This window comes from Temnothorax curvispinosus, unplaced genomic scaffold (genome assembly GCF_003070985.1).
Source record: "Temnothorax curvispinosus isolate PA1 unplaced genomic scaffold, ASM307098v1 QBEX01013028.1, whole genome shotgun sequence".
Lineage (NCBI taxonomy): Eukaryota > Metazoa > Arthropoda > Insecta > Hymenoptera > Formicidae > Temnothorax > Temnothorax curvispinosus.
In genome coordinates, this window is record NW_020222808.1 from 145,881 (window position 1) to 169,295 (window position 23,415).

General features: G+C 40.4%; 1 protein-coding gene across 2 annotated transcripts in view; it reads left to right on the forward strand.

Annotated features, from left to right (window-relative positions):
• LOC112463105 (POU domain, class 2, transcription factor 2-like) overlaps positions 1-23,415 on the forward strand; it is a 128,286-nt gene that overhangs the window by 59,143 nt on the left and 45,728 nt on the right. For both annotated transcript variants that reach the window (XM_025029295.1, XM_025029297.1), the window contains exon 3: positions 3,507-3,725. In XM_025029295.1, the coding sequence (XP_024885063.1) occupies positions 3,507-3,725 (219 nt within the window). The remainder of the gene's footprint in view (positions 1-3,506; positions 3,726-23,415) is intronic.

Genomic DNA, 23,415 nt, shown 5'->3' on the forward strand with positions numbered 1-23,415 from the left:
GCCGGTCGATTTTAATCCGTACGTTCGAGCTGAAAATCGGAGACTCACGGACGGCCGACGATTTATTTATTGGAGAAAGGGCTCCGGGGCCGGCTCTCGCTCGTCCTCCCGTTTCTCTCGACGCTTCTTCTGTCCTAAGCAGGATTCAATTTGGCCACTGCCCACGGTTCTACCTTCAAAGAGGAATCACCATTGCCTTCGTGTATGGCTGAACGGTCCTCGACGTGCGCGGGACCGGTCGGCGGCCTCTAGCATTAATCTTATATCGAACGCTTTATCCGCGTTCGCTTCCTCGCCCCGCTTCTTCGTCCCCCTGGCCACCGCCCTCTCCATCGTCGACCTCCTCAACCCTTGGACGAGCAGGAATTTTCAATTCTTTCGAGTACCGCGGGAGGAAAGCAGTTTGCTTGGGGCGTGTTGTTCTTCCGTGCTACTGCCCCGGTACCCGGAAGCTGGAATCAGCAGAGGTGGCTCCATCGTCTTTTGTTAGAAAAGGAAACAAAGAATAGAAATGTATTGAGTAATGATTGGTAAACAAATTTTAAACAACAAAATACAATTTTTTTTAAGAAGAATAAATTTGAATATTTTATGGCTTCTAATTTATGCTATTGATGTAATGTAAAAATTAGAGCTTAATTAATTCGTGCATTTATGTTTAATCTTCTATCTAATGTGAATAACTTTCTTTATTGCGGCGTCCCCAATTCTCGATAGTCTTGTTCTCGCGACGATTAATCGCACGCAGGAATGATAGGACGTGGAAAACGAACAGCTTCGTCCGCGCCGCAGTCGGGAACGGAACCGCTAGCAGGACATTGGCTAGGACGAATAAGTAATGTAGAGGTCCATTATGCCGAAACGGTGAAGGGTCTCCAGTCGGGGTCAGCCAATCCCCCGGAGGGCCGTTAAAGTGAAATACTCCCGAATGCAAGGTGGCTGCCCGTCTCGCCTTCTTCGACGGTCCTGCCATGGGGCTCACCTCGTCCCTCTTCTCCCAGCAACCCCACCAGACGCACTCTCCTACCCTCCCGAAACCCAACCGTAGAAGTTCGCCTGTAGGTAAATCGTTGTTATCTGGACAGTGATAAACCCGTGAATGGAGTTCGCGCCGGGTTGGACGAATGGACGAGGGAGAGATGCAAAGAACGAAGAGGGGGAAGGTTCTCTGCAAGGCTTACGAAGGGTGGAAGGGGCGAATCGCGGAATGGATGGTCCTGTTTATGCGGACTGATTTCTGTTCGGACTTAGCCGCGACCCTCATTGGGCGAGAAAGAAAGGAAGGGTGCTGGGGACGCGTAGATGAGGCCGATGAACGAGCCATCGTAGAATCGACAATCGGGTGAGAGAGATTGGACGTGTCTCTCTTTCATTTCCAAATTATTCTTTGTCAAGAAATTATCCAAATGCACTTCTCTTCTTTTCTTCAATTCGCGGAAAGATTGACGATGTCGATTGAAAAATCCGGCCAATAAGATAATCGACCATTCTTTTATAACTTTTTTGTCGAGTGATAATTCGATACAATTTTTGTAGACTTGCATAATTGAATTTTCCACAAACTCGCGCATGTCGAGCTTACTAGTTCTTTAGGGTGTATTGATTTTGATTGTCTCCATGGGGTTGAATAAGATCAGGGGCCCATGCAAACACCACGAGATTAAAGGAAGGCTCTGTACTACGGTTCACGTTTGAATTGTATCCTCGGGCAAGCCATCCTTGTGGAAATGGCACTGAGGCAACTTTTAATATCTCTTTGAAAGTTCCAACGCGAACGACTAATAAACCATTTAATTAGAATTTAATATTATCTTGACACAAAACGTTGATTGAACTTAGCTATAAAATGTTATAATTATTATCGAAGAAGATTTTGAAATAATAATGCTTTCATATTAATAATAATATTTTAATGTTTTTTTATATTAATATTAATTACAATAACATCGTAATATCGCGAAGTTGCTACATTGTGGATGAAATATTTTCTAAATTTACTATTTCTTGAAAATATTTCGTATTCGCGCATGAAGCTCGTTGGAAAAGCGGAATACCGTACAATGGTCGTTCTAGCGGGGTAGATGGAGGTCAGCGGCCATTCTCTGATGATATTGATTAGCCGACGCCCTTAGTTAGCGCCGGCTACACTTTCTTCAGCCCCACCGCTTTTCCCGCTTCTCTTTTTCCTCTCGATAGGAAGAACGTCCTTTCTTTCTTTCGCGAAACCACAGGCTTCAGTTACCACCCTCATTCTATCTTTGCCGCTCTCCTGCATCCTGCTGAACCCACCCGTCACTCCCTATTCTCCTACCGTCTTCTAGTTACTGTATTTCTGTCTTTGGAGCAACGCGTTTCTCTGGTTATCGTTAGGAGGTAGATAAAACGAAGGAAGGTTAGTATTCCGCTAGGGGTGAGGGGGTGTGAGAAAAGGCAGAAGAGAGTAGGGGAGAGGTGATGGGGAAAAGCGAGCTAAGTATTTCGGGCTAAATCATTCGTCAAGCAAATAATACCGAGTCTGAGTCACGTCGCATGCGGGGGCGATACGGTATTCGCGTGTTCCATAAATCCGAGATCTCCGCCAGCTACGGGGTGCTCGAAAAGACATGACATGGATATTCGGGATCTTGCACGCGACATAACACTCGTGAGACATAATAATAAATTTATTTACGGACGATGTCGATATAGATTAAGTCCGAAAAGGAAATCTAATAAATTTCTTGAAAAAAATTTTAACGATACCTACTTCATTGATTATTTACATATTAATGTTTTTAGTACGTTTTTATATTCGATAGTTGCTAAATATAAGCGCTAGTTGTTAAATGAAATATAGTTTATCGATAAGCAAAAATTTCTTAATGTACAGTCTCATTAAATTTTGCTTTTTGATAGCTCTGGCAGATATTCGTGTGTCACGTTTATAAACACTTCGATGCACCCTATATATCGCCCTTACAAATTTGGGAAGAAGAGGAAGAGCTCGGTATGCCCTCGTGTAATTAGACACTGCAGCCTGGAACAACATCCAGAGCCGGGCATTGTTCCCAGAAATTAAGGGAAACGGGGGAAAACCGGGAAAACTGGCAGGAATAGGGGATTCGGAGGGTCGCTAATTACGACGGGTTCTATCCGGGGGAGAGAAGCCATTTTCTGCACACGCATAGTCGCCCCGGTGTGCGTTATATTAATACACACGCGGGGCATAGAATTTATCTCGAGAACCTCTTTTGCAATTTGATCTTCCATCTGATATTGCCGTAGCGTCTGCTCCGAGGGAGATGGTGCATACTTTTCTCTCGTTTATGAAAGATAATATATGTGTAGTATTCACTTTAGTAGAATCTTCTTTTCAAGAAGAATTGAGAAAATACTCAATATGCTTTATTTTATATATATTTATAGCATATTTTTAGGGAAAGATAATAATTATTATTTTAAATTTTGTGTCTCTTTGGCTACTGTTGTATTTTTGTATCTAACTTTACCTGGTTTTACTTGTGCAGCTAAAATCTGGATAGGCGACAATGATGTCTCGTGGCGAACGGACCAGTCTTTCAAGAGGACATCACCCTTAAATCCCTGTGCCACAACGACTACCACGACGACGACAAGCGGTGGGCCACTGACACATCCCCACCTGTCGCCACCCGTAGCTGCCCCTGTTACCACCCCCGATCACAGAAGCCCCAGTAGCATGCACGCGAAGCTTGGCATCTCACCCGGTGAGTGAAACGAATTTCTACGTAATATGGAAAAATACATCGTTCTGCGAGGACAATGCAAGTTATACTAAAACTAAAACGTTTTTAATTAAGACTAATTAAGAGTATCATGCAGCATCGCAATATTTTCTGCCTTTATTTCATTTTATCCGTAACGTCATATTAATTTAAGTCTCGGAAAAAAAGTTGAATTCGTAAAACGTACCCTCACGATCCGTCCGTGAGAAACCTAGTTTGTGCTCCGTCAGTGACGGTGCTCCGACAATCGTGGGTCGGTGGCTTAAAGTAGTCCTAAAGCGAGGCTCTTTAAATAATGCAATAAGCTTGATGTCATTTTGCCGGACAATGGGGGGAGTTCCTTTTATGGGAAGGTCCAGTAAAATTGCCTCTCGCAGGTGCCCCACGACAACTGCTTCGCCAATCACGACTTGGAGATTCGCGACGCTTGTCGTGCTCTGCTCCTCGCAATTCGCCGACGATAATGATACTGAGAGCGATTTACAACTTTACATATTACATCGAGCAACAAAGTTGCGAACAATCTGGAGCTGTATACAGCACCATAGAATTACACACTGACATAACAACTTTATAATATAAAATATTATTTAAATTTAAATCTGTTCTATTTAAACACTGTATATATCTTTATATGATAACTTACAAAATTCTGAGAGATTGTTATTATTTATATGCACATTAAATAGCTCGAGGTGACATCTGTATCACTATATTATTGATTTTTCTGGTTGATATTTCAATTATGAGAATTTGTATTCCGTTTGCATTTCAAGGATAAAAAAGCAACCTTATAATTATCTTTTTTTTGTGGCAATGAAATATGGAAAATAATATAGTAGTAATAAGCGTTATATATTTTAAAGAAATTGTACATGCTATAAAGACTTTTCAAGTATTTATAAGAAAAGTACAGAAGATCAGAAAAGAACGTGGTCAAAAAGCACATTTTTATCGTTCTTAATGTAAATAGGAGCACTTAATATTGCAATCATCGTTTTCTTCGTATCGTCCATAGATTCAGAGTATAAAGACTGTTTCGCGCATTTATGAATATAAAGGCCGAGAACTGGCGAAACCATGGTGGTTCTTTTCATTTACCTAAATAAATATAACTCGAACAACGCGAGGGTGATCGTAGGGCCCTATATAAGTTCATCGGTTATACGATCAGGCCCCAGACGGTCGAAGAGAGCACTTTTCGTCTTTCTAGTAGAAACGGGGGAGGGGAGGGGGTTACAATCTTGCGGGAGAGAGAGAGGGAAGCACTCGGCGCGGCATGTTTAATGCATCGCTCAACATTTCCATGTCAAACATCGCTTTGACTCGCGGAATTTAAAACCGTCTCGTTGCTGCGCGCGCACACACGCTCGCGATTGTGTGTGTGCGAGAGAGCGATGACGGGGAAACTATTCATCTTTATTTACTGGATAACCGCTGCACTCGACGAGGTGCGCAAAGTCCACGGTGCGGTCGATAAGGGTCGAAGCTTAAACTTAAAAGCCACAGGGGTGAAACCGGAGACTGAATAAGATTCCATTTTACAAGGTAAATGATGTTTCGGCAACGTGTCCGACTTTATAAAGTGCGTTTTATAATGTGAAAGGATATTAGCATTTCTTCTCTTTATTATTCTAAAATGTATTTAGAAGTAGAACGAAAAGATTATTTAACCGTAATTTTAAATTTTTGTACAATTTTTTAAATATAATTTTTCATACAACATTTCCTTAGACATTAGATGATCGTAAAACCTAGTTTTGCCACAAACTTAATGAAGCAGTCTCATTCAAATTTACATTAAGAAAAGAACAATTTCTCGACCAGAAATTAAGCTAAAGGTAATTTTGTTACGAATATACATACTACATACCAACGTCTAATTAAACTCTAATCTAGTACAAATCATAAAATGTGATTGCGTATGTTATTTCTCCACGAGATAAAAGTCAGCAATAGAATTCGGTTGCAATTTTCTACGGAAATAGTTTATAAAAAAAGCAGTTTATCTTTTTTTCTTTTCTGTATAATGAAACGCTGTAACATTTATCACAACCGCTGTTATCAGCGTCGAGCATGGTGTCGACTTTAAGGAAAGAAAGATATTTGCCCCTCCGAACGCAGGGTTCTTCCGAAGCTATTTGCCTCGCAAAGCCGTCCTGGCCTAGCTGCCAAGTGTGTTTATTCGGTATATCAATAAGGACGAAGTGGGCGAGAGCGAGGACGTGGTCCCCCGAGGTCCTCGTCCTTACGTGGCGGCGATCGGCGCGGCGGCGGCGGCTCTTTCTGGACAGCTTGATAACATTATGTCGCCTACGTCGACATATGCACTGGCTAGTTTTTAAAGAACGAGGGCCGGGAGGGCTCCCTAAAATATTACGGCCTCGTGAACACACTCTCGTAAAGACACATGTGTTACAACGACGTGTCCTTTTGCCCGAAAACGTGTACCCTTAAGTAAATTTAATACAATATATCTATAAGAAAACAGTTGATAGATGAACATAAATCACTCTTTTGCATTGAATTGGCAATACGTTGCCAGTAATTATTTTTCGATTAAGACACTTTATTCTCTTTACTTAAATTCAAAAAAAATTTAATGAAATTTGGAGATTTGTTACAGATATTTTTAACGCGTTGGAAATTTAAAAATTATGAGAAATTATAATCTATCTTGATATTTTTAACACAATCGTTAAAAAATTTGCAATTACATATAAAATTATTAAATTGAATTAAATAACATTATGACAATGTTAACTCACTAGCAGATTATATAAATTAGATGTATCATCATATACAGAGCGATACATGCGAATATCGAAAAGAAATCGGCTGGATAAAAGGGAGTGAAGAAAAACTAGTAAGTACCTGTTAAAAAGTAATCTTTGAAGCCGTCGCATTGCGTGACGCACTCTATTCTTGCGTAAGTTACACTTGTCGTTTGCAAAGGGATTCTCTCCTGTCGGCATTCGGGAATCGTATTCCTCCCTCGGGACTATCACTCTTCCTCTGTGTTTCGGATCGTCCTCTTTTCTCCAAAATATGTAAATTCTGTTTATTCGAACTAACTTTATCGAATTATTTCACCTCTGAATACTTAAAGCGCAAAACATTCAAAATAAGAAAATAAGATAATTAATTATAGAATATTTTATAAAATTGTGCTGAAGTATTGACTACGGATGTTGAATCATGTTTTTATTTCTTCTGAGGTAGACAATTCTTTACTCTGTTCTTTTTATAAATGTTTAACAACAAAAAAACGGTACAATGTTTATTTAATTATTTTTAATTGTTGAGACACGCCAATATACTTGAAATTTCTTACGTCAGGCGTCGACTCTGATTGCATTTATACTTTTATTTCTCTGTAGAATATAAAATATCGAGCGATATCCATATGCGGACCAATAACCAAGGCTACATGTCGTTGGTATACGAATGCCATCCATGTGGGGGTTATGGGGGGGGGGGTTAGGGACGCGCAGGCGAGAAAGGGTGGCTTGAAATATTGGCTACATAGATTTCAACCATTATTGCCGCGTGTAAAACACGGCGACATTTGGCGTTAAATCGATCAGGGCGTACTATAGCGTCGTATGAGCATCGTTCCTTCTCACTCGGCGAATAAATACGCCGACCGATTGTAAAATGCAGCATAAACTCTGTAAATACGTTCAACGAGACAGCCCGAGCGCCGTTTTATTACGCCCAATCGATACCTTTGCATTTGCGCAGTTGTTTTGAACTTTACTAACTCATTTTGAAAAATTTCCCAAGCGTTATGTCATTTTTAATCGATCATTTTCTCAAAAGATACTTTTATCTTATTTAAAATTAGCTATCTTTATATTTTGATTAAAGTAGATTTAAAAATGTTAGTTTCTTTTGCATACATGGAAGTAATAATTTTATTCTATCAAATTAACACTGGCCATCGTGTTAAGTTTTCGATTTTCTTACTACTTGAAGGGTACAGGGGAAAAACGATCAAGGTCTACTTTTTGTTGAAATTGATCTGACAATTATACTATCTTATGGAATTTCCAAAGAATTTTCATAATTCTTACCTGTTTTGTCAAGTTACATAGTTACAATTTATTGGAAATAAGGCTAAAAGATGTACCGTAGGGGGAAAAAACGATTATACATTGTATGACAGAATCTTATGATTATAACTCACAAGCACGTAAACTAAGTAAACACTATGCATTCCGATATTTATAGTCAGTACTTTCTTTTCAGGGAAAAAACGATCAAGGTCCACTTTTTGTTGAAATTGATCTGACGATCATGCTATCTTATGGAATTTCCAACGAATTTTCATAATTTTTAACTGTTTTGTCAAGTTACACAGTTACAAGTCTTTGGAAATAAGGCTAAAAGATGTATCCGTAGGGGGAAAAAACGACTAGTCTACGTGATTGTGAGTTGTAATCATCAGACTCTGTCATACATTGTAACCACTGAGTAAACACTATGCATTCCGTAAACACTATCCATTCACTATCTATATATTTATCAGTACTTTTTTTAATAGCTTGCTAAAATATTCAATGTCTTAAAATTGCGTCTTTCTCGAAGTTACTCCGGATTGACATTGATCGTTTTTCCCTTTCACTTGCTATCAGGCGTAATTTAACAATAAGATAAAATGTCACGTTAATACCTCTTAACTTCTTCCTCTTATTCATGAGATCTTTTTAGCGATGCGAGGTAGATTTACATTGTGACTTTTACCATTTTTGATCAACCGTAAGAGAGAAACGCGCATAGAAAGACATGCAATTAAAAGATTAGATTTATATTAATCGAGATCGCACTGACTAATTTCAGTGACAAAGTAACCGTACTTTTCCAAACTGGCAAACGTCAATTCTATAATTTAATTTTCAGTTTCTTATGTGTGTGTGAGACTTAAAATATCCATTTATAATTTAATACAGTATACAATCTTTATGTTCTTAGTGTGTAGAAGTGTTATCAAATTCTTAGATATAGGTGCCTCTTGTATTTCATTTCGATGAAACACCTTATTGTTTACGCAATCGATTTGGAGAAATTACTCATTCACGATAAGCGCGCACGTTTAATGATTTACTGAGAACGAACGAATATGCTGTTTAAGCAGCGCGAAGGACTTACAACGATTACAAAGTAGGGAACATTTGCGCTTTCCTTGCATTTGCCGAAAAGCAGGTGTGCCACAAATTAGCATCGGACTGTAAACACATTATTTACGGACGATTTACCGTTCCGACGGTCCGACGGCAATAATTGAAGAGTTAATTAACTCACGTTAAAGTCAACCGCTTCGATCAAAATCCATTCGTGGCTGAGTGCCCTCGCACCGGAAGTACTCATTTGTCATCGCGTTCAGGTGTTCTTGCTCTTCGAAATTCATTGCGATGTACATTGTTGCGGCTCATCAACCTCTTAAAGAGATTTATTAAATCATAATGGTGTGTATGTACCCAAGTATAAAAGTAAGACTAGCGTGCAAAATATTTGAAAATTTATTCATTCAGTTATTATTACAAATTATTAGAATTCTTTATTATAGCTCTTGTGCGAAAGATACGAAACGCAACGAATAAATTTCGCGTTCCGAAGATATGTAATGAGCGGCGCGGCGGGTCAAACATCGAAGATACACTATATTAAAAGGATGCTTCGCGTGGCTAAAAAAGTACCAATTAGCTGCGAATTTATAATAATACGCGATTTGCCATAATTAATCGACTACGCGCGCGCACTCGACCTCTCCGCGTGCAACGCACACGCACATGTGTATATACATATTATTACACACACAAGCGCACAAATAAACGGTCGTGCACTTTTTCAGATTATAATTTTAGATAAGCCGGTTCTCTCCGTTCTTCGCTGACGCAAATGGCGGCGTGTAGGCAAATTGAGGTGAGATTGGAGGTCAGGATTGCTAACCGCCCGTTACCGCATCGCGTTATTCACGTTGTACCGGGACGGTACAGAAGCGATTTGCAAGTTAGTTACTATCCATGCGCGATCTAAATCTAGGAAGGGCGATGCGTGAAAACGAGAATTAAGAGGATCTCGCCGATTACACACACGCGCGCGTGCGCGCGCAAGCAGCAAAGCTGCATCGTCGACTTGTTGCAGGAAACTACCACTGTCGAGACACGGTAAATTTCTTCCGATGGTAGCTGCTGGATTAGATCTAATCTAGCGTATCCTAGAAAGCAACAGTGATAAAGCCGGAATTGTGATTTTGTGCGCGACACGTGTTGCGTTTTACAGGTCGCGTATCGCAATCTCTTTAATATAAAAATTTCGCTACCAAATCTGTTATTTATAGTTAATTATTCAATTTAATCACAATTGAATAAATAATAGAGCTAGTAGCGAATTCAAAGCTTCATATATCATCACGTCATTTTCCTCTGACGTAGCTAAATAGCTTGTTGCATGTTCGATATTACCAGAAATTGTATTTGATCAATTGCGTGAAAGTTGCAATGGGGAAATATGGGAACGAGGGTCTATTACGTAGATCTCCATATCTAGTTCTGAGACTAACTATATGTACTTAACCAACAGTCATTTTGTAATTACTGTCCATTGTGATTACGAAAAGCCCATTAGGAAATCATTACGAGAAAATGCGATCTTGCTTTCCGTGTGAAAACGCCAACGTCAATGTAAGTAGCCGTGTATCTCCGTGTTATAAAACTCAGAACCCACTATCGTCTAGAAGAAAACACACCTAACCGAACACCTCTAATTAGAGGCACGTACCCGGGATATTCGGTACGGTTAGTTTCCTTCGACAGTCGATAATTCTTCTCGTTTGATAATAAACGAGCCACGGTTATTTTCTACGGAGCGGAGAGATAATGTTCGCGTCATCCATCAATGTCATTGACACCAGGATCAGGGAAATATTAATAACGCGCGCGAGTGCGAGCCAGCGAGCGCGCAAGTGCAAACGGTACGCGGAGTGAGCCGCAGACGAGCAGTATCTTCTCGCGATCTTCTTCCTCGATCTCTCTCTCGATCTCCCTCGATCTCTTATTTTAGCCGAAAGAGAAAGAAAGAGAGGCCGTCGTTATCTCTCGCCAGCTGCACGTGAATACGTAACGATTTGCGCGTCTCGCTCTCATATACTTCCTCATCTTCCAAGAGGTTCGCTCCTCTGAGAGAGGAGCCGAGGGAACGATTAAGATAAACCAAACCGCTAATTAAGGGGGAGAGGCCAGGTAAGCGGCTCTACGCCGTGTTCTAGGCCACGCATCTTATACACTCAGGCGTGTAACAGCTTTTTCGCGCAGTCAGCCAACCCGCTCGGCCAAATGTCAACCGACGTCATCTCTCTCGCGCGTATACGCGGTCGTCCGTGTCGGTTTGCATCTCACCGAGCGAGAGATCGGAGAGATCTGTGCGCCGCGATAAATACCGCCGCGGATGAATACCTCATTCGAAAAAATAATTTGCGATTAGCGCGGAACTGTTACACTGTATAGTGGTACAAGACCGCGTAGCCGCATCCTATATGGTCGAGATTGGAATGCGAGCGATTTTGATGTGGCAGGCACACGGGATATACGGTGAAAATTAACAGACTTTATGACTTTCGGGATATTACGAAGGTAACATTATTCTTTGAAGGAAGAACGCATAATATGCGGCGCACAGGTTCAACATTTGGAATGAATGCAGAGATATGTAGATTTCACATAAAATCTTTTTAAGAATCTTTTTAAAAATGAATGCTAACATAATGTATCGAAGTTCTTCTTTACATTCAAGTATATAGCAAAGATTTTGAATCTCTTTATTGAGAGAGAAATAGACGCGAACTCTAATGAAATCCCGAATTGTGTTCCGATTTTTCTTACGCCGATTCTCGCACGCCGCCGCGCGCCGCGTTCGAAGGCGTACACGAAAATGCTCGGCATCACCCGGTATGTGAATTCGCGCGAAGCATCGCGTAATACCAAGGGATCACGGTGGACCAGCTAACGTGATTATTATAAAGTCAATACGTTGCTAACTCATCAGCCGGCTCCGCCCTCTAACAGCCCGGTAATATGCACCGGCCAAGAAGTCAGTTACGCTCTATCAGTGCTCGCTCTCGCTCCCTCTCGCCTTCTCCTCTTTATCGCGCACTCTTACACTACCTCGTTCCTCGCGTCTCTCCCTCGGTGCGCGCAGCCTCCCTTAAACATAAGTGTGTCTACCTACGTGGATAGGTAAGTGCCTACCTACGTGTGTAACCTACCGACATACGTGGCGGCGCATCCTTCCCTCTCGTCTCATTGCCCGTCTTTCTTTCTTCCTCTCTCGCGTTGTTCCTCTCTCCGCCCGGCTCCGCCACTACCTGCACGTGCAATACACGTTCCGCTGTACAGTCCGCCGGTATCTGCCGGATCTGAACGAGCTGCACGAAATCGCTGCCTGCAATTATCCCTGAGAAATATATTACTTAAAGGAGCGCTGCGCGGCCGTAAGAAAACGAGCCGGCGCGCAACTATTTTCCGTAGTCGCGATCTCGGCGCTGCCTTACGTACACATAGATACGCGTCGAACATTATCGGGATTCATTGCGCCGATTTTTGAGGAAATCGGCCGCGCATTGCGCTGCGCCCAAGTTGCGAGGAAATGCGTCCCGCAATTTACTCTCCCTCTCTCTCCGAGAGCTGTGTTATTTTGGAATGGTTCGTTACGGGAAGAGTATATAATGGAAGCTTCGCGCGAAGCGATTGCTTTTATTATAAAGGGATCGCGTTGTCGGGTCTGTTTCGAGAGACTTTTTTTTTACATATTTGTAATCGAGCGGAAATCGCTGCGTTGAGCTATCGCGACCTAAAAGACGAAAATTTTTGCTCACGATTATATACTTTTATTCAAATCACTGTGTCGTGCCACTTCATCTTCATTTGGTTCTCAAAAAGATGGACTTTTAATTAAAAGATTATTCTTTTGGGTTTCTTTATCACGATATCGTATTTTTGCCGTGGATTATTATCACGATGCTCGAGCGCGTTCCTATTAACTTTCGCGCGGCAGGCGAGAAGCCCAGCGTGTAATTTCTAAGAGCATGCTCATTACTCTGGAATAGTTCGTTACAAGTGAATTATGAAAGCGAGGTAGATCATGGTTAACTTTGTCGAACGGCATGAATCTTTCTTAACTACATTCCTGATTATTTATTTTCGTCAAAGTTTTGTTACTTATCGTATGTCTGTCAAAAAGTTTCGCCATAATCAGACTTTTAATGGGTCGTATTATTTGATTCTCTTCCAAGTACTTCGAAGAATTGCAAGAAATATACATTTAATTAGAAAAACTGCCTGTTGAACAGATAAATTGATTCAAGGGCTGAAAAATTGTTATGGATAAAATAGTATTGAGCGTGTTAGCGGCGTCAGCAGTTTCCGAGATTAATATTACGGAATTACCCGTGCGCGCTTTCTTACGAGGCGCATAGCGCCGCGCGCATCGGTGATCTATGAAAATTATCGATACTTATCGCGCTGCGGTTGCTCGCGTGTGATAAATGCACGCACTAACGCGCGTTCGCGCGAGAGAAAGAAGGAGAGAAAGAGAGAGAACCGCGAGTCCGCGAGGAGTAACCGATAACGTAATACGGGAAAAGGGAAAAGCAAGAGAGAGAGAGAGAGCGCGTACCACCTCGCCGAGGTATCTGTTACATGCCTTATGGACAGCGCGGAACGCGTTATTACAGTCGGGAGGCGGTACGGGAGGAATCGCGCCTTTTTTCCTCGGCGAGCGAGTTCAAGGTCAGGGTTGGGCCTGGGTCGTTTCATTCATTCGTGTGAAAAGTACGCGTGTGGAGTCGGGGCCCCGGCCGCGCGGCCGTGCAACTCGCGCGCAACTCCGCCACGTACATACGCAGGTGTAGGTCTTAATCCGGCGTCTCGATCTCTCGAACATGAGTTGCGGAGCCGTAGATGCGTGATTGCTTTTAGATCGAGTGTGTGTGCATAGCGAGACGCGCTTCCCCTCCGCGCGCGCGCGGGTCTGAGGGATACGAGAGTAATTCGCGATATTGTATCGAGTGAGGTATCTATTCAGAGACTGGACGGGCTCCTATTTCTGCCGAGCGGCAACTACTCGTTAGCTTAAATACTCTTCTTGGAGAAGTAGCTGTTGATACAGTCATCTTAAATTACTCGCGTTCGCAAATCTTCCCCTTCGCGGAGAAACCAGTGTACACAGATCTCATTTCCGTATATGGACCGAAGGGTCGCATGAACCGTGGATGTCGCATCGCGACGCATCGGCGACATGTAGGGGGGCCGAGTGTAATGATGTCGTTACAGTCGTTACACACTGACAGCGAGGTGCTTGAGATCCTGCGTCCTTAGGTGAAGTCGTTAAGGCGACTTAAACTGAGACTTCTCGCTGAAGGAACGGCCGAGTGTTCACACGTCCCGGGTGTATCTCGACTGATTTCCGTTTTCGAGGCTAATTTCGGAGGGAACGTGACGATCGGTTTCTTCGCCGCGGCACGTGAGGAGATAGATGCCCTTCGGCTGCGTGCGTGTGCATGCGTGCAACGTGCTGCACGTCGCGACGCGAGCACGAGCACGCGCAGCGCGCGCGCACACACGTGCGTATCCGTGTATGCGCGTCTCGTGGGTTCGGGGTCAGAGGTTAAGCGGCGTGATTGAGTCTTGCTTACAAGGAGCCGCCCTTCGTTGCTCCTCTCGGGCCCTACCTCCTGGGGAAGGAAACCATAATGCAATTTAAGCCATAATACTTGACTTTAAATTGAAAAGATTGCCCGAGGGATGCGAGGGAGCCGGACGGTGCTTGTCGTCGTGTCTGGTGGTGGTGGTGGTGATGCCCGTAATGGTGACCGGGCTTGGAGAATGAGGCGGAGGAGGTGACCGGAGTTGGAGTCCAGGAAGGTCGTCGTAGCACCTTGCGCGCATTTGCGCCGATAGGACATACGCGGTTGCGCGCGTGTCGAGCGACGTAATCTCGCGCGGGACGCAACTTAGATAAACGATCATCGGCACCAATATCACGCCTACAACGGCGTTAAGCATCCAGCCGTACGATCTTTGAACCGCGCCCTCCCGTATCTATGTTCACCCTCGATTCCGCGTTTCGCCTCTGATAGCGATTAGCAGGAAGATCGCTACCTTCGTCTTCCTATCGGACTTTCTCGCCTGGCTTGCTTGTCGCTCGCCTCGAGAAAATCATCGTGCGTTACAATGAAAATGTGTATAATCTGGCGACGATGCTTTATTCTCGAGTGCACGTAATAACTTTAGGTGAAACAAGAATTAATTGAATAATATGTTATAGACCTTTTAATGATGCGATTCATTTAAGATTAATTTTTTTGGAAGAATATATTTTAAATATTTTTTTATCAAAGAGGTTTTTTTCACACCTTCCGGAGCACGCTGCATAAATTTGAAGTTTTCTTCTGTACAGTAACATCGAAATCTTGCTTCTTACGATATCGCGAAAGTTTTTGACGTTAACACTTATCTAAATCGTAATTCTGAAGCAGCAGAGACTGCGCATATAGGAATAACTCGCGATGTAAAGAGTGATAGAACGTGATCGGTAGCCTGGACAGGTGTTAAGTTAAGACTGCAATCAGCAGACACGGCCTGAGTATATGGTTGCCAGTCTCGGTGTGGCTCAAACGGAAAGCAGTTTTCCCAATTGGCGAGTTTCTCCACGCGGTCGTGCTGACCAGCGGCCATCTGTCGGTCCGTACCAGTGTTGATGTCCTATTCTCCCTGCCTCGTCTCAACATCGTCTCCTCTCCTTCACTCGCGTTCCGCCCTGCACGCTCGCTGGCTTACATTTCCAATCAATAACCGATTGAACAAACCCCACCCCACCCTACTCCACCCCCATCTGCCTTCCCCAACGAATTCCAGCGAACTAACAACCAGCCAATTCCGCGTTTCGCAGTACAGATACGAAGTTTATCGTCATTCGTAATTGCGAGCAATTGTTTGGTACAATGCAAAGAGAATAAAACTTTTTTTAATTTTGAAAAATTGTCCAAAATGAGGATTTTTACTTACAATATAGATATTATTGAAGTTGTTCTCAATTATGAAGAATTAGCATTTAGGATATTTTTTTGAAATAAAATTAAAAAATAAAATAATAATAATAAGTAAAATTTTCCATTTTTCTTAAGATTGTGTTAATGTAATTAAATTCACTATTAATTTAATTATATCATTGTACTGTGCTAGCTTTAGTTGAGATTGCGTTTTAAGACCGTAAGTAACGACGCGTGGTTTGCTAAGGCGAAGAATTGTACGCGAATAATAGATATTATTAGGCCACCAAAATCCAGTCCTGATCAAATTGACATTTTTTCTAAATTAAAAATAATAAAATTTTAAAATTAAAAATCAGTTATCATTTTTATCGATGTTTGATTTTTGAGTGTAAGAAGGAAAGGAAGAATGCCGAAATGTAATAAAAGCGAGTAGAAGCTCTCTCGGATTTTTGCAAACCCGAGTAGACGAATTTCTCTTCACCAAAGAGATTCAATTAACTGATACTTTAATCTGCCCACGAAAATCGTATTTTTCCTGCTTTTTGTTTCGCGCGCGGCGAGTGTCAGAAGAGGCTCCACGATGACCTGGCGCACGATAATTACTAGCGAGAAGTCTCTCGACCAGTTTCTTTAAGGAAAGAAACGCACGGCGGCCACAGGGTGTTTCTGCGGGGCGGTCGAGGTGGAAGAGAGCCCTTCGTCGGGTACGCGAGATGATAAATCAGATAGGTGGCGGCAGCTGGTCCCCGGGAAATTGCCTCCCCATTGTACAAGGGACGTGTTATTTTGGAAAATCATCTCTCGGCTCTTTGCCTGCTAATTTCGTCGTGCCCTACGTTTCGAAATTACTACCTACTTCCTGGGTCGCGGACCCGAAGTCGCCTTCGGTGAACGCGAAGTCGACCTGGGCATATGGAATGCGGTTTATGCGCTCGACCTATCGGCTTCTGCCGACGTGAAACTCGTTTTGGTATTAATCGGAAACGCGTGTTGCATTTTCGTCGATTTCATCTTCGATGATGACTTGAAGATACCTGACTCTCTTCAAAAGTTTCTCGGTGATGCTAAAAAGTTTGTATTTATATAGGAAACATTGTACAGCACAGTAAGGAACCTTCAGTGTTTCCTGTATATAATTTCACACCAAATTTAAAGATTTTTCCTTTATTATCTTTTTCTGAGTAGAGATTCAGCTCATTTGTGTATATGCAGGTAAAGACAAACAATTACAGTCACAGTTCAAAGAATTACTTTTGTACACGCAAGATCTGAAGATCTAAAAAAAAGTATAGAAAGAAATGAATAAATTTTTTAACTTATTTATACGTTATACTTCAAATTATATAAATTAAGTATATGCACTAATAGAGAACATGTTTAATAGTACAATAGATTTATACAATACATATATTTGAACTTTTATAAATGTTTAATACATGCATATTACTTCTGTTTAAAAAAATCTTACACAAGTTTGCAAGCTCTTTGGTATCGAACTTATTTCTGCATTCTTTATTCAAATTCTTTTGATCGTTAACTCTTTCGAGGAATACAATATTGCAGGAATTTTCTTGAAACATATCCCGGTGGTCAATAAAAACATAAAGATACCGACAAAAGTATTTGCCGCGTTTTTCGACGAAACATAAAGTGCATAGATATGTAAATGCGTTTTCTATCAATAGGGTGATCGATGTAAAACCTTTAAAAGTTCAGGAATGTCGAGGCACGTATCGTGGACTGAAACGTGGGACTGAATTTGAGAAGACTCTTAAGAACCTTTCCAGATTTGCAGCGGTCTAGCATTAGCATGTCGGAAGAGATATTCTGTTTCACGGTAAGGAGACTGACAACAGGCTATCCGGTTGTAGTAATTCCATGGGAAACGAGAATTGCTTTTGACTTTTCTTCAGGTAGCTCCATCAAGTAATTAAATATAATTTAAAGTGATAATTTATTTTTAACGATAATAATATTGATGGATAATATTGTGATTTTGTTACTGATATTTAAGAGAATAAAAATAGAATTTTTAATATTGAAATGTACTTTCCGCAATTTAATGCAAAACATTAATCTGATCGAAGACATTAGAGTAAATAGAGCTATACTTGTACACATTGCGATTCTTTTCTTTACCTTCTGCAATTCTATTTTAAGTTTATCATAATGAGGCGTATAAACTGTCCCAAACGAATCATCGAGAAGGCGACCTTTGACCTAGCTGACCCTTGACAGTCACGACATACGCAACATACGAGCAATATCATTATACAACGTACAATGACGCAGTCCACTGCACCCTAGACCGATCTAGCTTGACCCCCGATCTCTCGCTTTGTCGCTGGACAATATGCGCGCGGTTCCTCCCTTAGAAGACATGCTCGTATACCAACAACATTGCGCGTGGCTATATAGGATTACGTGTTGTTGCTGTAAGAATGTTGTAAATTTTTCAATACGTAAACATCTTTAAAGGAAGAAATAAAGAAGATTGCATTTTTTATAATAATTTAGAGATATTGTCAACGTGCTTATATATTTTACTGCGACCTGCGACAATCAATTTATATATCGCCGAAAGTTCTTTGTAAATCACGAGGCACATATGTCACATTTCCGTTCTTAAATAGGTTTTCCCAGCATTCGAATGTGGCGTTTTCCTGAAAATATTCAATCGGTTTTAATTGGCGGATGCGACTGGACAGCGCGTGCCGGCGTGGCGTCACGTCGGATTCCCCCCGCTCGTTCGTAATATCCCCGAATGTTTCCCGCCCGGAAATTTGTCCAGCCTGCCCATTATCGTGCGCACAATTAAAGCCAATAATTCACCGCGCGATGGGGGGAAGGCGGGGACGCATGGACCGATCTGGCACGGGTCAAATCGAATGAAAGGACAAAGTGTCCGCGCGCTCCACATTTTCGAGTGTGTCCATTTTCCCGGCCGAACCCCACCGTCTATCACGGCTGGCGACGGTGAGAAGCTATCGCGGCCCTACACGCGTAGGTAACAATAATGGCCACTGACCATTGGCCATCCCTGAATATTCCACCCTGTGCTACGATGATTCAATCCGACAATGGCCCATTCCTCCCGACAATGCTCTGGTCAAATGCACTGCTGTCGGCGAGAAGGGGTGGTTGCAAAATAGGGGCGCTCAGCGACCTCTGACCCTACCCCCTCGGAAAAGCGTGGGTGAGGTCGTCCCGCTTTTCAATAGACGAGACAGTTTTCGTGTGAGTGCCTTTTCCCGAGCTTCTCTCGACATCAGAACGTGCGGCAGACGGATTTTCGATGTTAAAATCGTGCATTATTTCTATATTTTATATCATTTTTATATCATTGTTTTTTTATTATTAATTGAATATTAATTGTACGTATAATTAATACATGCGATTTGCGACGATTATGGATATTGTTATATTAATTAAAGTTATTTCAAAGATGATGTATTATACCAATTACGTTTCTGTGAAAGTGAATATAGACCCATAAATGTTTTTTTAACAAATCTTTGAGAAGGCATATATAATTATCTATAATTAATTATATTTATACGAGTTTAATCTCGACCACATAATTTTGCAACCGTATAATTTAATAACTATTGGCGAGCATGTCTTGAAAAAATGTCTTGAAAAAAATTTGCTTAATGCGAGATCCATTAGTCACATGTTGATCAGACGATATAGATATAGAGAATAAAACATAGAAACGCACGTCGCGATATCTACTGATACACATTGCGCGCCAGAAACGTGATAAGCTTTCTCATCCGAGTAATTACTGTTTTCGTGTACTCTTTTGCAGATTTACCGCACATGCGTTAAAACGAATAGCACGAATACATTCTCGGCTTGATGCACGAGTCTGCCATTACACGCACTCAAGCGTATGAATAATGAGGGATGGGCGTTTAATTATTATACTCATCGTAACGTATAATATACCGTGTATCGGAGCGATATCTTTTACTTGTGTGCACGCAGATACATTTTCTTGGTTCAATTATTTTCACGCGCCACTATGCGCAATCATTCCGGGAGAGCCTTGATCGTTTTTTCATATATTTTTATTTTCCCTTAGGGAAAATCGATCATCACTTATGTCTCACGAAATATCGGCGTGATGGTCATTCACAATGAAGAAATTTCGTCTCGTCGTTAACATGCTTAAATTTTTCCGCACTGAACATGGATCTGCAAGTTTTGCGCGTCAACAAAGACGATCCATCATTCACCAATGGACCATGTTTGGGACAGATTGTAACGGACCCCAGCTGGCTGCGTCTGTTTCCCTGTTTATACAATTCTCCCTCGTTCTGCATCTCTTTCTCTTTCTCCCATCCTCTTCAGAATGTATGTATACATTCTTTCGCTGGACTTACTTTTCTCGTTACTGCTCAATAATGTACTGTCACATGTTCCAAAATTCATTTCAGAAAACTCGGATACACAATAATAGGAAATAATTGATATGTCACAACAATTAATGTTACAGTAAAAAACATACTTTGCAAATTTTATAATATAAATTTATTAGTATTTATATATTTAACAAATTATCTTAGCCCTTTAAGATCAGGTAAACGATCATTAATTATATTATAAACTCTAACTAAATATTTTATATTTAAATTTACATACTTTACATAATTATTTAATGTTTAAATTATTCAGTGTAATCTGGAAAATCTTCCGTTTGTATAATATTTTGGGACTAATAACAATTAACTAAAATAATAACAAATTAATAACAATTGGTGTCGGAGCCAAAGAAGGAACCATTAAAACGATAACTCGATTACATTCAGACGGCGCATTTAGAATGATGAAGGCGCCTCTAGGTATTCGTTATCGAGTCCGACCGGCAATAATTAAGGCAATTGATTAATTAACCGAATTAGATAATCTGCGGATCGATCTGGGTGTAAAAGTAATTGAGCGCCGACTCATCGTTCTTTTTGGGCAAGCAGACGTTTTATTTATATTGTAACCCACGATAAGGCCATTTCCATAGCAATTACTCAATTGACATTTACAATCATTATTACCAGCATGGGTGCAGTTGGAGATAATAGATTTTAGATGTCTCGTGTTTAAAAGAGCCAATTGTGGCGATGTAAATTTGTTAGTTGTGCAGCATATTTAATATTGAGGTAGTCAAATTTCGTGCCCTAAAACATCAGACAGCCATCTGTGTAATATTTAAAAAGAATGTATTTTTAAGAATAAGAATAAGGAAGAACATTTTTAAGAAAATATATTTTTAAGGATATTTTTAAAAGCATTTTTTGAATGTTTTATTGTCCCTGAAGCATTTGTCTCAAACATGTTTTTCCGTCAATTAACATTGAATTTGAAAGATTTGTATAAACGCAATACGAATAACTTATAATATTCCTTTGCCTTTTGTTGTGAAAACAAGATGTAATGTTTTTTATCAAAATTTATGTCATAATAACTTAAAATTACAATGTTTCCCAAACAACAGGTATTTCAATGATTTTTTTCTTTTTTCTTTTGTAATCCTGAATCAATCAGTAAGCTAAAAGGTAGTCAAAGGAGAAACGCGTTTGTAACCATTTTTTTATTTTTTTAGGTTAAAAGCTTTCTAACAACTACACAGGAAATGACAACGTGTGTACAAAGTATTTCATGTTGTTAGATAGACATTATATAGAAACGTTTTTTTAATATTGTTTTTAGCAGAACACAAAAAACTATATACAATTTTTCAAAATTTGATATACCTAATATTATGAATTAATAAGTGAAAATTAGAGAGAAAGAAAAAGAAAGAGAGAGAGAGAGAGAGAGAGAGAGAAGAAGAGAAAAAAGAGGGAAAATAAAACTAATTATGATTTGTATGTAAAATATTAATTGTAATAAATAATTAAAAAATTAGTACGATTGAGAAATACGCGTGTAAATTATTCATCTATAATTATGGGTTCAGAGAAGTATTTCCGAAATAACTTTGTAAATTACTAGTTGGCGAAATTAAAAGCTCGCGTCTGTCGATACGCACCGTCAAAGAAGAAAGATAGGAGAGACGTTTCTATAATTCAGTGCGGTACCTATCGAAACGTTGGTTGAGCGAGATCGGGGATCAGGGGTGGATAATGTATGTACCCTTGGCCGTGCGATAGGAAGGCGGGTGTTCGGGAAGCACGTAGGGGATCTATATCTCTCTTTCTCTCTCTTCTTCCAGTTTTTCTCTCTCTCTCTCTCTCTTTATCTCTCTCTCTCTCTCTCTCTCTCTCTCTCTCTCGTGCTATTGAGGGTTTGCGGGGGTGTACTTCCTGAGAGGACTCCAGATGGGGGAAGAGAGGCAGTGCTGACCATTGCGAATGGACAGCCTTGGCTCACCAGTAGTAACGTTGCGTCCGGCAAGTTAACTTGGAGCATCCTTATTGAAAAAAAATAAAAATAAAAATAAAATAAAACGAAGTAAACAGTTATCTGCTCCTGCTCTTATAACAAGAATTGACTGAGGTACACGACGATTCTAAGATAATATGTAGAATTACAAATCTTGAAACAATTCTTCGTGATTTTTTCGTGGAAACAATTTAAACTTGATGTGTTGAACAAGGTGTTAAAATTATCCGCAATATTGTATTTTTAGTTTTTTTTAACGTGAAAATCAAATAGAGGCGTTAATTGAGCGATCTTATATTTTTTCAAGTTAAATTGATTAATTCTCGGTATTACTTGTACGCGGGGGAGAGACAGGCAAAGAAAGTGCTGTTAACGAATAAGTGACGAGCAAGAAAGTGTTGTTGCTAATTCTAAAAAGGGAAACTTCAAAGGCTTTCTGATGGTATTTCCTGTGGTTTTACATTTTTGGATTCTGGAAGAATATGCGCAGCAAAGGAAAGAGCTGGAAAATCTTCCAGAGGATAAGTATGAATATAAGTACGAATATATTTTAGTAATACAAACATTTAAATGAAATTGTGTAGAAAAATGATTTTGATTACTTTATGGGATACGTAATTTATGTCTAATTAAAATAAAATTTAATTAAAATTTTAATATAAATCCAGCATTTTGCATATCTAAATTATCTCGAGTTTATATAAATTTATGTACTAAAACTTTTTATTTTGACATATTTTATATAATTATCTTTGAAATTTGAACTTTGTATAAAATTTTATTGGTTTTTTATTCATCAATTTATTTGACGTTGCTCATCTTGAGCAATCCTACCAGCATAATTCAAACTGTCTTGCCGGTTTCGACGAATTTTAACGACAAAAATTGTCTCCCGCATGCGTCGTTTTAAATTGCCACCATGCCTTTTCACACGAAATTCTAATGTATCTATAAAAAATTTCTACGATTCAACCCCGATGCCCACATTTATGGCGTTCATCTGGCCGCCTAACTATTCGCCCAACCATCTCTTTGCTTTTCCATCTTACCATGCAACATCAGTCTCCCCAGCATATATTATGCAAGTCGCGTCCTCATTGGTTCCACGACTCTATAAAATTTTGTCACTTGATATACGTAGTATACATTCTAATATGTTTGCAATAATGTTCTTTTTGATAGTATTGACATGCATGCAATCCAGCTCAAAACTATACGTGACAGGTATATCAATAT